Raw genomic sequence first — 13,273 nt, forward strand, 5'->3', positions numbered from 1 at the left:
AACAAACACACACATAAACATACACACAGACAAAAGACACATATCGGCATACATATTTATACTACACACATGAATACATACAGATAAAACACACACACACACAAACACACACACTCTGTTGTGGTCATTGTTAAACTTTCTCTCTCTATATATATATTCCCTCTCTCTACATTTGCGAGTCACAGATTCTTTCTGATGTTTGTCAGATAGAATCATGACATCATCGCTCAGACTCCTCCCACCTGGGAAGGACAAAGAAAAGAAGAACCTCCCCCTTGCTGTTGTCGTCATGCCGTTCATCGCATGTCTGTCCGAACACAAAAGAACAAAGTGCAGAAGAAGAGCTGAGAGCTGCTGATGGCTGACTGACAGGAAGAAGATTTAAACCTCACTAACTGATTTGTCCAGTAGAGTAACTCGACCGCAAGGTCACATGGTCCACACGCTTCCACCAGCAGGCTCCGCCCTGCAGCAGAACGTACAACTGGTTCTGATGGTCCAGGAGGTCCTGATAGTTCTGATGGTCCTGATGGATCAGATGGTTCTGATGGATCAGATGGTGCAGATTGTCCAGATGGTTCTGATGGTCCAGATGGTCCAGACGGTTCTGATGGATCAGATGGCCCTAATGGCTCTGATGGTTCTGATGGTTCAGATGATTCTGATGGTCCAGATGGTCCAGACAGTTCTGATGGATCAGATGGTCCTTATGGCTCTGATGGTTCTGATGGTTCAGATGATTCTGATGGTCCAGATGGTCCAGACGGTTCTGATGGATCAGATGGTCCTGATGGCTCTGATGGTTCTGATGGTCCAGATGTCCCTGATGGATTTGATGGTCCAGACGGTTCTGATGGTCCTGATGGCTCTGATGGTTCTGATGGTCCAGATGTCCCTGATGGATCTGATGGTCGAGACGGTTCTGATGGATCAGATGGTTCTGATGGTCCAGACGGTTCTGATTGATCAGATGGTCCTGTTGGCACTGATGGTTCTGATGGTCCAGATGTCCCTGCTGGATCTGATGGTCCAGACGGTTCTGATGGTCCTGATGGATCAGATGGTTCTGATGGTCCTGATGGTTCTGATGGTTCTGATGGTCCAGATGTCCCTGATGGATCTGATGGTCCAGATGTCCCTGATGGATCTGATGGTCCAGATGGTTCTGATGGTCCTGATGGTTCTGATGGTCCAGATGTCCCTGATGAATCTGATGGTCCAGACGGTTCTGATGGTCCTGATGGATCAGGTGGTTCTGATGGTCCTGATGGTTCTGATGGCCCAGATGTCCCTGATGGATCTGATGGTCCAGACGGTTCTGATGGTCCTGATGGATCTGATGGTCCTAATGGTTCTGATGGTCCAGATGTCCCTGATGGATCTGATGCTCCAGATGGCCCAGACAGTTCTGATGGTCCTGATGGATCTGATGGTCCAGATGAATCTGATGGTCCAGACGGATCAGATGATTCTGATGGTCCAGACGGTTCTGATGGTCCAGACGGTTCTGATGGTCCTGATGGATCAGGTGGTTCTGATGGTCCTGATGGTTCTGATGGCCCAGATGTCCCTGATGGATCTGATGGTCCAGACGGTTCTGATGGTCCTGATGGATCTGATGGTCCTAATGGTTCTGATGGTCCAGATGTCCCTGATGGATCTGATGCTCCAGATGGTCCAGACAGTTCTGATGGTCCTGATGGATCTGATGGTCCAGATGAATCTGATGGTCCAGACGGATCAGATGATTCTGATGGTCCAGACGGTTCTGATGGTCCAGACGGTTCTGATGGTCCTGATGGATCAGGTGGTTCTGATGGTCCTGATGGTTCTGATGGCCCAGATGTCCCTGATGGATCTGATGGTCCAGACGGTTCTGATGGTCCTGATGGATCTGATGGTCCTAATGGTTCTGATGGTCCAGATGTCCCTGATGGATCTGATGCTCCAGATGGTCCAGACAGTTCTGATGGTCCTGATGGATCTGATGGTCCAGATGAATCTGATGGTCCAGACGGATCAGATGATTCTGATGGTCCAGACGGTTCTGATGGTCCAGATGGATCAGATGGTTCTGATGGTCCAGAGGGTTCTGATGATCCAGAGGGTCCAGATGGTTCTGATGGTCCAGATGGTTCTGTTGGTCCAGAGGGTCCAGATGGTCCTGATGGTCCAGATGGTTCAGATGAGAGAGACTTGTACTTCACGATGATGTGGATTTAATCTGTGACTGACGCCTGTCTCAGGCTCCGCCCACACTGACACCTGGCAACACACACGACACGTTACCACTCAGGTTTAAACAGGAAGTAGATTGTCTCTGGTGAAAAGTCAGAGCAGCAACTGTTACTGACAGGAAGTGTTTGTGACGTTGAGTCGTGACTGATGAGAACCAATCAGAAGACAACATGGTGATGTCATCGTCTACAAACTAAAACACTGACATGGGACCAGCAGCGCCTTTATCCACAAGAAAAAACTCTGCCAGGCGTAACCATAGCAACAAGTGATGAGATATAAAATAAAAAACGTGTCAGTTTGGGCAGAGCCTAGCTGAAGACGACTGTACATATTTAACTTTACGACTTTAGATGTAAAATATGTGTTTGTAACATCGATGCTTTGATATTTGATTTACAGTCTCCTCCTCTCGGGCTGGATTCAGAAAGTTCTTCTTCACCTCAGTGGAAAAGGTCATGAGGTCAAAGGTGTGAAGGAGGATTCACAGGACTGTCGCCATGTGACAGCGATATTTAATGTGACACGTCATGAAAAAACTATAAACAAACTATAAACTGTAAATTATTCAATCAGAAGTAGAAGAAGAAGAAGAGTATGAATATGAACCATTTAGATGTGATGTCACGGTTGTCATGGTGATAAATATGAGTGACAGGTTATGTCGTCTACAAGATGTTTTTGTCGTTCGTCTGCAGAAATGTGTAGTTTCACCGCGACCGTCACACGATGACGTGGTTTCGTGTCGGTGGAGTCCTGTGAATCCTCCTTTAACCTTTGGCATTGTGACCTTTTCCACTGACGTCGAGGACAAGACGACAGGAAGGACGATCTGACTCCAGCCTCCTCCTGCAGTGATTGGATCAGACAGCTGGTGGCACTGCAACAGCTGTTTGTGAAGATGAAACTAATGTTTAGATTAACGTTGTTCCAGCTGCAGATGTGTACAGATGTTTGCCGGTTTCCTTCCTGTCTGACGTCCTCAGAGCTTTAGTGTTTGAGCGCCCCCCGCTGTTCACCTGGATGCTAACCTCTGTGTTGGGTTTGTTAACACTCATTGGACGTGCAAATAAAAAAGAACAAAGTCAGCCATGACACCTGCGTCTGTCTCATTCACACCCTTACACAGTCCGTGTTTATACACGTCCTTTACACTTTTTACATTTATACAATCGTCTTTCTATACAGTCGCTGTTGGTCTCCATATACAGTCACTGATTGTCTTTATAAACAGTCATTGATCGTCTCTAAATACAATCACTGATAGTCTTTATATACAGTCCGTGATCATCTTTATATATAGTCTCTGATAGTCATTATATACAGTCAATGATCGTCTTTATATATAGTCTCTGATAGTCATTATATACAGTCAGTGATCATCTTTATATACAGTCAGTGATCATCTTTATATATAGTCTCTGATAGTCATTATATACAGTCAGTGATGGTCTTTATATACAGTCTCTGATCGTCTCTATATACAGTCACTGATCGTCTTTATATACAGTCAGTGATCGTCTTTATATACAGTCAGTGATCGTCTTTATATACAGTCAGTGATCTTCTTTATATACAGTCGCTGATCGTCTTTATATACAGTCACTGATCGTCTTTATATACAGTCACTGATCTTCTTTATATACAGTCGCTGATCATCTTTATATACAGTCACTGATCGTCTTTATATAGTCATTGATCGTCTTCATATACAGTCGGTGATCACACATGTGGATGGAAGCATACACAGTGAAATTCATTTGTGGGTCTTTAATTCCCCGACAGCGTGATTTATATAATGTTGAATTATAACGTTGAGGGTTTTACAGAATAATGTTTCTCTCTGTCTGAACTGTTCATGATGCAGTGACGTCAGCAGCTTCACATGGAAGAAATAAAGATTCAAGAAAACATCTGTTGAGCCATAAGTCACAGGGAAATGTGAAGGCCCCTCCCCTCCCCTCTCACACACACACACACGCACACACACGCACACACACACACACACACACACACACCTGGACCTCCACACGCTGTTCTCTCTTCTCTGGATTATTAAAAGTATGAAAATATATAACGTCGACGTAAATTGTCAGGATATGAATTGATGCTCTTGAGTTCATCACTCAGATTCAGTGTCACATTTCGCAGTCACTCGTTTTCCCGCGCGGCTGCTTCCGTGTTTTAAGGTCTCGCGGGAACATCACGCCGGACGCGACGCAAACTTTTAGCGCGAGTAGATTACGTACAAAGTGAAGGTAAAGACGTCACTGACGTCGGGCAACAGAAAAGGCGCGTCATTCGCTGGAGCTGAGCGAACTGGGCCTAAAGCTAGCGTCCAACTTCCTCGTCACTTCCTGTCATGCTCCTCTCCTTCCCCCGGTCGCGACACAAATATCAGCACGTGTCGTTCTGCTCACTGTCAGAGACGAAGGTTCGATGCTCCGTCTGAAGCAGGGACGATCTCAACGTTGACTGCGCGTCACGCGGAGATTTCACTCAAGTTCAGATGTTTCAACTTGAGCGGGCGACACAAAGACGTGAACGTTCACGCCTTCTTGTCGCGTCCCGGCATCAAGTCGGTGCGTCACCTACTCGCTCATCACGCGAAAAGCGTTTTTTATCGCAACAGTTTAACGGTGAGTTGGTAAGACCTGACGGCATCACAGACAAACAACAGACACATTGAGCAGCACTGACGTCTCCTGAAGTCTCAGTTTGGGGGTCTCCATGCAGAGATTTCAATCATCTTTTCTGTGAGGATTTGATTATTCATATAAAAGTCAATCACGGCCTCGTCCTGGCCCCTGTAGGAGACCCCGCCCACACTGCAGAGCCCTGGGGTCCGGACCAGACGCCACAGTGAGGTCACAGACTGTGTTTCCACGGCAACTGTGACACGAGCCCATCGGTCAGCTGACATCATCACCAGGAGTCGGCCGCAGCCAGGCGCGTCCGTGGTGATGTCGCAGCTGGTCTGTGGTCGTGCATCGGTGTGAGAGACTCTGTGATTGGCCGATGGGAGATGTCAGCAGACGCGTTAGCGGTGTGTTAGTGGTCACAGACGGAGCCTGTTCTCTAATCATCCTCTCTGTCACATGGACGTTTCCCAGAAACACTCACACACTGGTCCCTTCATGACGACGGTGCCGTGGCCCCGCCCACCTCGCCGCTGAGGTCAGAGGGAAGGTGAAGTCGTCTCCTGTGTTGATCAATGAGCTGATCGACAGACGATCGATGAGTCGATGATCAACACATGGTTTTTAAATATATTATTGACCTCTTGACTTGAAGTGAAATTCTCTTCTCTTATTATATATTACATAACTGCACATTACCATATATTACATGACATACATATAGATTATATTACATTATATTGCATCACTATATATATATTACTATGCATTCCATTACTATATACAACATTACTGTACATTACTATATATATCACATTACTGTACATCACTATATATGATATGACTGTACATTACTATATATATCACATTACTGTAAATTACTATATATTTCATTAATGTACATAACTATATATCACATCAATGTACATTACTATATATCACATTACTGTACATTACTATATATGATATGACTGTACATTACTATATATTACATTACTGTAAATTACTATATATTTCATTAATGTACATTACTATATATTCCATTACTGTACATAACTATATACAGTATAACATTACTGTACATTACTATATATATCACATTAATGTACATTACTATATAGTACATTACTGTACATTACTATATATCACATGAATGTACATGACTATATGTTACAATAATGTACATTACTATATATAACTTTACATACCTCTTGATCTGGACCATCAGAACCATCAGGGACATCTGGACCATCAGAACCATCTGATCCATCTGATCCATCAGGACCATCAGAACCATCTTAACCATCAGGACCATCTGATCCATCAGGACCATCAGAACCATCTTAACCATCAGGACCATCTGATCCATCTGGACCATCAGAACTATCTGCACCATCTGATCCATCAGGCCCATCAGAACCATCTGATCCATCTGGACTATCATCACCATCTGAACCATCAGAACCGTCTGGACCATCAGAACCACCTGCACCATCTGATCCATCAGAACCATCTGATCCATCAGGACCATCTGCACCATCTGATCCATCAGCACCATCAGAACCATCTGCACCATCTGTTCCATCAGAACCATCTGATCCATCTGGACCATCTGATCCATCTGAACCATCAGAACCGTCTGGTCCACCTGGACCATCAGAACCATCTGCACCATCTGTTCCATCAGAACCATCTGATCCATCTGGACCATCATAACCATCTGATCCATCTGAACCATCAGAACCATCAGAACCGTCTGGTCCACCTGGACCATCAGAACCATCTGCACCATCTGTTCCATCAGAACCATCTGATCCATCTTGACCATCTGATCCATCTGAACCATCAGAACCGTCTGGTCCACCTGGACCATCAGAACCATCTGCACCATCTGTTCCATCAGATCCATCTGATCCATCTGGACCATCATAACCATCTGATCCATCTGAACCATCAGAACCGTCTGGTCCACCTGGACCATCAGAACCATCTGCATCATCTGTTCCATCAGAACCATCTGATCCACTGGACCATCATAACCATCTGATCCATCTGAACCATCAGAACCGTCTGGTCCATCAGAACCATCTGGTCCACCTGGACCATCAGAACCATCTGCACCATCTGATCCATCAAAACCATCTGCACCATCTGTTCCATCAGAACCATCTGGACCATCAGAACCATCTGGTCCACCTGGTCCATCTGGACCATCTGGACCATCAGAACCATCTGATCCATCAAAACCATCTGGACCATCTGATCCATCAGGACCATCAGAACCATCTGATCCATCTGGACCATCAGATCCATCAAAACCATCTGGACCATCTGATCCATCAGGACCATCAGAACCATCTGATCCATCTGAACCATCTGGACCATCTGATCCATCAGGACCATAAGAACCATTTGCACCATCTGATCCATCTGCACCATCTGATCCATCAGGACCATCATAACCATCTGATCCATCTGAACCATCAGAACCGTCTGGTCCACCTGGACCATCAGAACCATCTGCACCATCTGTTCCATCAGAACCATCTGGACCATCAGAACCATCTGGTCCACCTGGTCCATCTGGACCATCAGAACCATCTGATCCATCAAAACCATCTGGACCATCTGATCCATCAGGACCATCAGAACCATCTGATCCATCAGGACCATCAGAACCATCTGATCCATCTGAACCATCTGGACCATCTGATCCATCAGAACCATCTGCACCATCTGATCCATCTGAACCATCAGAACCATCTGAACATGAATCCATGTATCAGAAAAAATGGGTCAGAACATGGACGTGTTTTATTGGAGCAGGTTATTTCAGATATGAGCAGGACACGACTCATAATGTGGTTAATGTGCTCATCAACACGCCTCATCCAGCTTCACCGTCACTGATCAATAACTGACCTGTGAGCTCACTGAGTAAATATGAAACCAGGTGAACAACTTAAAGAATCTGAAGATGAGACGGAAACTTTGTGTCGTTATCAAACTTCCTGTTTCCTGGAAGTGAAACATTTGGCGTCTGTGTCTCTTCCTCAGAAGTGACCTCACTCGGTCGCAGCCAATCGATTGGTCGCCCACAGAGAAACAAACAGCAGATGATTGATTCACTTTTCATGTTAAAAGTTAAATAAGATGCTTCTGCTCGTCAGCTGTGACGTCATGCGCTGCTCCGTCCAATCACGTCGCAGAGCTCAACCTCAAAACCTGTCGCCGCCCTACAGCAGCAGGTCATAAAGTTTCAGTCGCTTCCTCTTCTTCCTCCTCCTCATCATCCGTTCAACTGCGTCTGATGTGGTAAGACCTCTCACTCTGTCACGTTATTTCATATATATATTTTATATAGAGAGAATTATTCTTTCCTCATTCAGAGATTTTTGGTTTAATTCTGATTTTTTCAGGTCGTGAATTGAGGGTGAGTGTTTTTTTCCCATCAGGCATTTGGGTGTGCCGCTCGCTGGACATCATTTTTTACAGTGTATTTGATCATGTAACCCCACGCTTTCTTTTTTTAAATTAAATCTTAAAATTACAGATTTCTGAGTGAATCCTCATCGAGACCTTTTACAGTGTTTTATGTTTGATGGATTGTTTTTATTATTTCTTTTTCTTTTTGTGATTACTCAATTATTAGTCCATGAAAAGTTTATCTTCATGAAAAACAACAAAACGTCGAAGTTGGAAATATTTTGGGGGGGGGAATTTCTGCTAAAATGTGAAAGTTGCATATGTACAGTATAAATACAGGTTACTGTGTGGGGCAGCGGGGGTGCGTTCTGTTTTTTAAAATTCTTTCTATAGATTTGAGTTTGAGGAGGAAGTTGTGGTTCAACAGTCAGTCAGCATGATTGACCTTGACCTGGGTCTTACCAGGTCAAGGGTCAGGGTCAGGGTCCAGGAGCCTGGATTCACACCTCCTCCTCGGATGCTGGCAGGAGGGTGAACCGTCATCGTTTCTCTCCATGAGACATTTTGAAGCAGAACTTTAATCTGCAGCAGAACATTTTTGGTCTCCTGATGATAAATCATGAGTCAGATGATTTTTGGGTGAAACTGAATCCACAGACTCAACGTGTTGAAATGTTCTTCAGGCTGCTGAATGAGCTGTTTGTGTCAAGGCTCATTTTCATGCTGGTCGCAGACGAACAGTCGAGTCTTTGTGGCATCGCAGCAGCTGACGTCCGCATTAAGGGGGCGTGGCCGACCTCTGACCTCCACTCTGTTCCTCTCTCCTCAGATTCACTGACGGAGAAATGTTCAATCATCAAGTTACTGAGGTCAGTTACTCAATGACTGTATATAAAGACGATCAGTGACTGTATATAAAGACGATCAGTGACTGTATATAAAGACGATCAGCGACTGTATATAAAGACGATCAGCGACTGTTTAAAAAGACGATCAGTGACTGTATATAAAGACGATCAGTGACTGTATATAAAGACGATCAGCGACTGTATATAAAGACGATCACTGACTGTATATAAAGACGATCAGTGACTGTATATAAAGATGATCAGTGACTGTATATAAAGACGATCAGTGACTGTATATAAAGATGATCAGTGACTGTATATAAAGATGATCAGTGACTGTATATAAAGACGATCAGCGACTGCATATAAAGACGATCAGTGACTGTATATAAAGACGATCAGCGACTGTTTAAAAAGACGATCAGTGACTGTATATAAAGACGATCACTGACTGTATATGAAGACGATCACTGACTGTATATAAAGACGATCAGCGACTGTTTAAAAAGACGATCAGCGACTGTATATAAAGACGATCACTGACTGTATATGAAGACGATCACTGACTGTATATAAAGACGATCAGTGACTGTATATGAAGACGATCACTGACTGTATATAAAGATGATCAGCGACTGTTGAAAAAGACGATCAGCGACTGTATATAAAGACCATCAGCGACTGTATATGAAGACCATCACTGACTGTATATAAAGACCATCAGCGACTCTATATAATGTCTCTCGCTCGTTGATCTCTCAGAACAGCGCCATGCTCAGAGTTTCCAGCCTGCCGCTGGTTTACTCTGCGTTGCAGTCTGTGACCTCACTATACTCGGAGGTCAAAGGTCGTTACCCTCTGCTGGGGCTGATGGGAGGAGTCGCCGAGGTCGGAGTTCGCAGCGTCTCCCATGTGGCCATGAGACAAGCCACGCCCCTCCTGCAGAGCCTGGAGCCCCAGAGTACGTAGATGCTAACGATGCTAATGCTGCTAAAATGACAATGGACTGTAACATTAGAATCTGTGATGACTTGATCCAGCTCACTGGACAGTGACAAAGGTCAGAGGTCGATAGTGTTTGTGATGTTTCTGTAAATTCAACGATGACCTGACCAGAGGAAGGCTTTGGGTTCAAGGGTCTGAACCCACGAGACCTGATAGATCAGTGAATAGGTCAGAGGTTACCTGAGTTCACCAGGGTTGACCTCTGTTTGACCTCTTGTCTCTCCTCAGTTGAAGTTGCCAACAGTTTCGCTCTGGTCGGTCTCGAGCGTCTTGAGAAGAACTTCCCGATCCTGAACCAGTCCACGGACGAGGTTTGTTCCTCACGTCACCGATCAATAACCAAAGTCAACATTAATAAATGACGCTCACTGTAAACGCGTGTGGCTCCTCAGGTGGTGGGTCACCTGAAAGACGCCCTCTTCCTGACGCTGGACGACGTGCAGCTGTGGGTGGTGGACAGTCTGGACGGAGCTTTGGACCAGATGGAGCGTCTGGCCGACGCCGCCCGGGCTCTGGGGCGGTTGCTGCAGGACTCTCAGGTGGGCCGGGCCGCTGCGTCGGGACTCGACGACCTGCTGAGTCGCCTGGAGGACGCCACCGCCTACTACCTGCCCCTCCCACCCACACTGCGTGAGTACAGGCGCATTCTGGGTAACTGTGACAAAGTCCCTTCAGGAAGCAGTTAACTGTTAACAGAGGACGCCTTGCGCTCAGGTCGGGAGTGGGACATGCGTGTGCAGGAGTACGAGGACGAAGACGAGGACGACGAGCCCAGCATGTGGACGAGGGTTCGCAGCCTCCTGCTCAGCCTCAGCCTGCAGCTCTACCACCGCATGATGAAGGTCAGGGAGCAGCTGCTGAAAGCCGCCAGGACGCTGGGAGACGCCGCCAGGACGGTGAGTGAGGTCACCGTGGACACAGGACAAGTAGTATGGCGTTATGGGAGTTTCTGTTACTGTTGATCTGTGGTCACACGCGACGCACGGCGGCGTTTCACGTCTCCAGGACGAACCAACACACATTTGGTCCCGAGGAAGACGAAGATGTGCAGTTTGTCCTGAGGGGAGCGCTACAGGAAAACACAGGGAACCGTAGACTGTAAATAAATATGGACGACATGAGGTGAAGCCAAGTCCTCACAACAAGAGCAAAATCAAATTAAGAATATAATAACAATAAGAATAAGATCAGATTCCTTCAGCTCAGAAAAGAGCTCGTAATACATTTCTTATTTCTGTTGGTTTTGATTCAAACACATTTCACATTTTAGTTTGGTCAGACTTTGCTCTGACATAACGCAGCTTGTGGCGCGAGGCCTCGTCAGCTGGTTTTCCGACGCGATCATAGAATTTAAGAGGTTTCTCACAAAGTTGCCGCTGAAGTACCATAATCAGACGTTCTCGGGGGCCCCCCTCAGAACCCCCACAGCTCTCTCCTCGCTGACAGAGGCCCGGTGTGTTTCCCCTGCAGGTGGGTCTGGACCGGGTCCTGGAGCTGGTCGGGCTGCTGCTGCATCACCTGCAGGGTCTCCTGGTGGCGCTGGTGTACCGAGCAGAGCGCGTCAGAGAGACGACCCTGGACCAGATCAGGAGTCAGGCCGCCATGTTGGTGGAGCTGCGTCCGGTCCGTCAGGTCCGGGAGCTGCCGGTCCAGATCCAGCAGCTGCTCCGAGACCTGCAGGAGCTGTCCAAGATCCTGCTGCAGCTGGTGGTCAACGCCACGCCGCTCTACAACATGGTGAGCCGCCGCTTTGGATCCGGAACGAGTCAGTTCCCATCTCTGTGCTCCAGGACTTGGCTTAGTCCACTTTCACAGACTCGATTCCAACTTTAAACTCATTTCCTGTTTTATTTCGATATTCCTCGCCTTGTGTGTACGATTGCTATACTTCCTGTCTGAGTCTTCCCTCCTCTGTGATTGGCTGGCCCACCCTGGTGTGTGGGGCTGGGATAGCATAGTGGGTTACACCTCTGACTTTGGTAGAAGGTCGGGGGCTCAACTCCAGGTCATCCCCGCGTGGCCCTCAGGCAAACTACCTGGACAGACGCGTCAGTTTCCCCTCAGTTGGTTGTGTCGTCATCACAGCTCACGTGTCCCGTGTCTTCTCGTCCCTCAGCTGCAGCAGCCCACCGCCCAGCAGGTCGAGGACTTCCTCAACCAGGAGGACTTCTCCTCCGACAGCTCGTCTCGCCGCAGCTCTGCTAACAGCCTGTTCCTGAAGGCGATGGACGGACGTCCTCGCCGCCGCCGGAGTCTCTACTCCCGCGCCCCCCCCAACGGCCGGCGCTCCAGTCTGAAGGACCCGAAGGACCCGACGACCCCGGACGTGGACGACACGCCCCTCCCTTCCGAAGGCGGCGGCGTCCTCCGCCGGCCGTCAGCCACCGAGCTGCTGCTCACGCCGCTCAAACAGCTGGTGTCTCAGAGCCAGAAGGCCTTCGAGTACCTGAGCCCCAACTCCCTCGGCGACGCCGCCGCCATGGCAACGGCCAACTGAGGCGCGACCGCCACTGGTCAGCGCTGCCGGCCCACGACCAATCACAGCCTCCCGTCTCCGCCCACGATGATCAGCTGTTCCTGCCCGAGCTGGTGTTGGTCGGTGCGTTCACGTTCGTCCACAGAGCCGTCGGGAAGTTCGACGAAATCACACGGAGAAAATCCATTAATGTCGCGGGAACGAAAAATTAATAAAACAACACGTTTTCTTCCTATTTATCTTTTCTTAACGTGAAGCACGTTGTAACAGTGTTTATCAAAGTGCTGTTTCAATAAAGTTTATTATTATTTCTCTTCACACTTCCTGTATTTAAAACTTCAACCGTTTATATGTCATGACATCTATTTTGTCAAAGATCCTCTAATGTTCGGGGCGATGCCTCTTTTGGTTTTCCCAGAGCTTTCAGTCCACTGATGAAGTTGTGACTGAAAACTTTGGGAAATGAGTGAAGCGTTTTCCTGAGGTGTGGTTTCGTCCTTCAGAGCCACCGTACGATGAGTCATCGGTTCACTTTCCTTCGTGAACAGAACGTTGAGCAAAGTCAAAAGGACGACTGTTAAAATTTGAATAATAATAATAATTGACAGAAGGTTATTGTTATTATGTTATAAACCTTCCAT

General features: G+C 46.9%; 3 protein-coding genes across 4 annotated transcripts; 2 read left to right on the forward strand and 1 right to left on the reverse strand.

Moving 5' to 3' along the window:
• The first annotated feature begins 33 nt into the window (after window positions 1-33).
• Window positions 34-3,333, forward strand: LOC118285206. Its single transcript, XM_047334980.1, has 2 exons — window positions 34-1,216; window positions 1,496-3,333. Exons 1-2 carry the CDS (start codon window positions 434-436, stop codon window positions 2,210-2,212), a joined length of 1,500 nt encoding a protein of 499 aa, XP_047190936.1. The 5' UTR covers window positions 34-433; the 3' UTR covers window positions 2,213-3,333.
• Window positions 3,334-4,225: 892 nt separating this feature from the next.
• LOC118284949 lies at window positions 4,226-7,146 on the reverse strand. Its single transcript, XM_035608191.2, has 3 exons — window positions 6,086-7,146; window positions 5,362-5,457; window positions 4,226-5,243 (listed from the first exon to the last, which is right to left on the reverse strand). Exons 1-3 carry the CDS (start codon window positions 6,892-6,894, stop codon window positions 4,952-4,954), a joined length of 1,197 nt encoding a protein of 398 aa, XP_035464084.2. The 5' UTR covers window positions 6,895-7,146; the 3' UTR covers window positions 4,226-4,951.
• Window positions 7,147-7,284: 138 nt separating this feature from the next.
• On the forward strand, window positions 7,285-12,950 carry plin6 (perilipin 6). 2 transcript variants are annotated; one of them, XM_035608177.2, is made up of 8 exons: window positions 7,285-8,192; window positions 9,133-9,172; window positions 9,914-10,112; window positions 10,385-10,467; window positions 10,549-10,786; window positions 10,871-11,052; window positions 11,627-11,893; window positions 12,273-12,950. In XM_035608177.2, exons 2-8 carry the CDS (start codon window positions 9,149-9,151, stop codon window positions 12,651-12,653), a joined length of 1,374 nt encoding a protein of 457 aa, XP_035464070.2. In that variant the 5' UTR covers window positions 7,285-8,192; window positions 9,133-9,148; the 3' UTR covers window positions 12,654-12,950. The 2 variants fall into 2 exon arrangements, with proteins under 2 accessions (XP_035464070.2, XP_047190997.1); XM_047335041.1 differs by having other exon boundaries at window positions 7,285-8,187.
• Window positions 12,951-13,273: the final 323 nt, after the last annotated feature.

The sequence above is a fragment of the Scophthalmus maximus genome, chromosome 10 (genome assembly GCF_022379125.1).
Source record: "Scophthalmus maximus strain ysfricsl-2021 chromosome 10, ASM2237912v1, whole genome shotgun sequence".
Taxonomy (NCBI): domain Eukaryota; kingdom Metazoa; phylum Chordata; class Actinopteri; order Pleuronectiformes; family Scophthalmidae; genus Scophthalmus; species Scophthalmus maximus.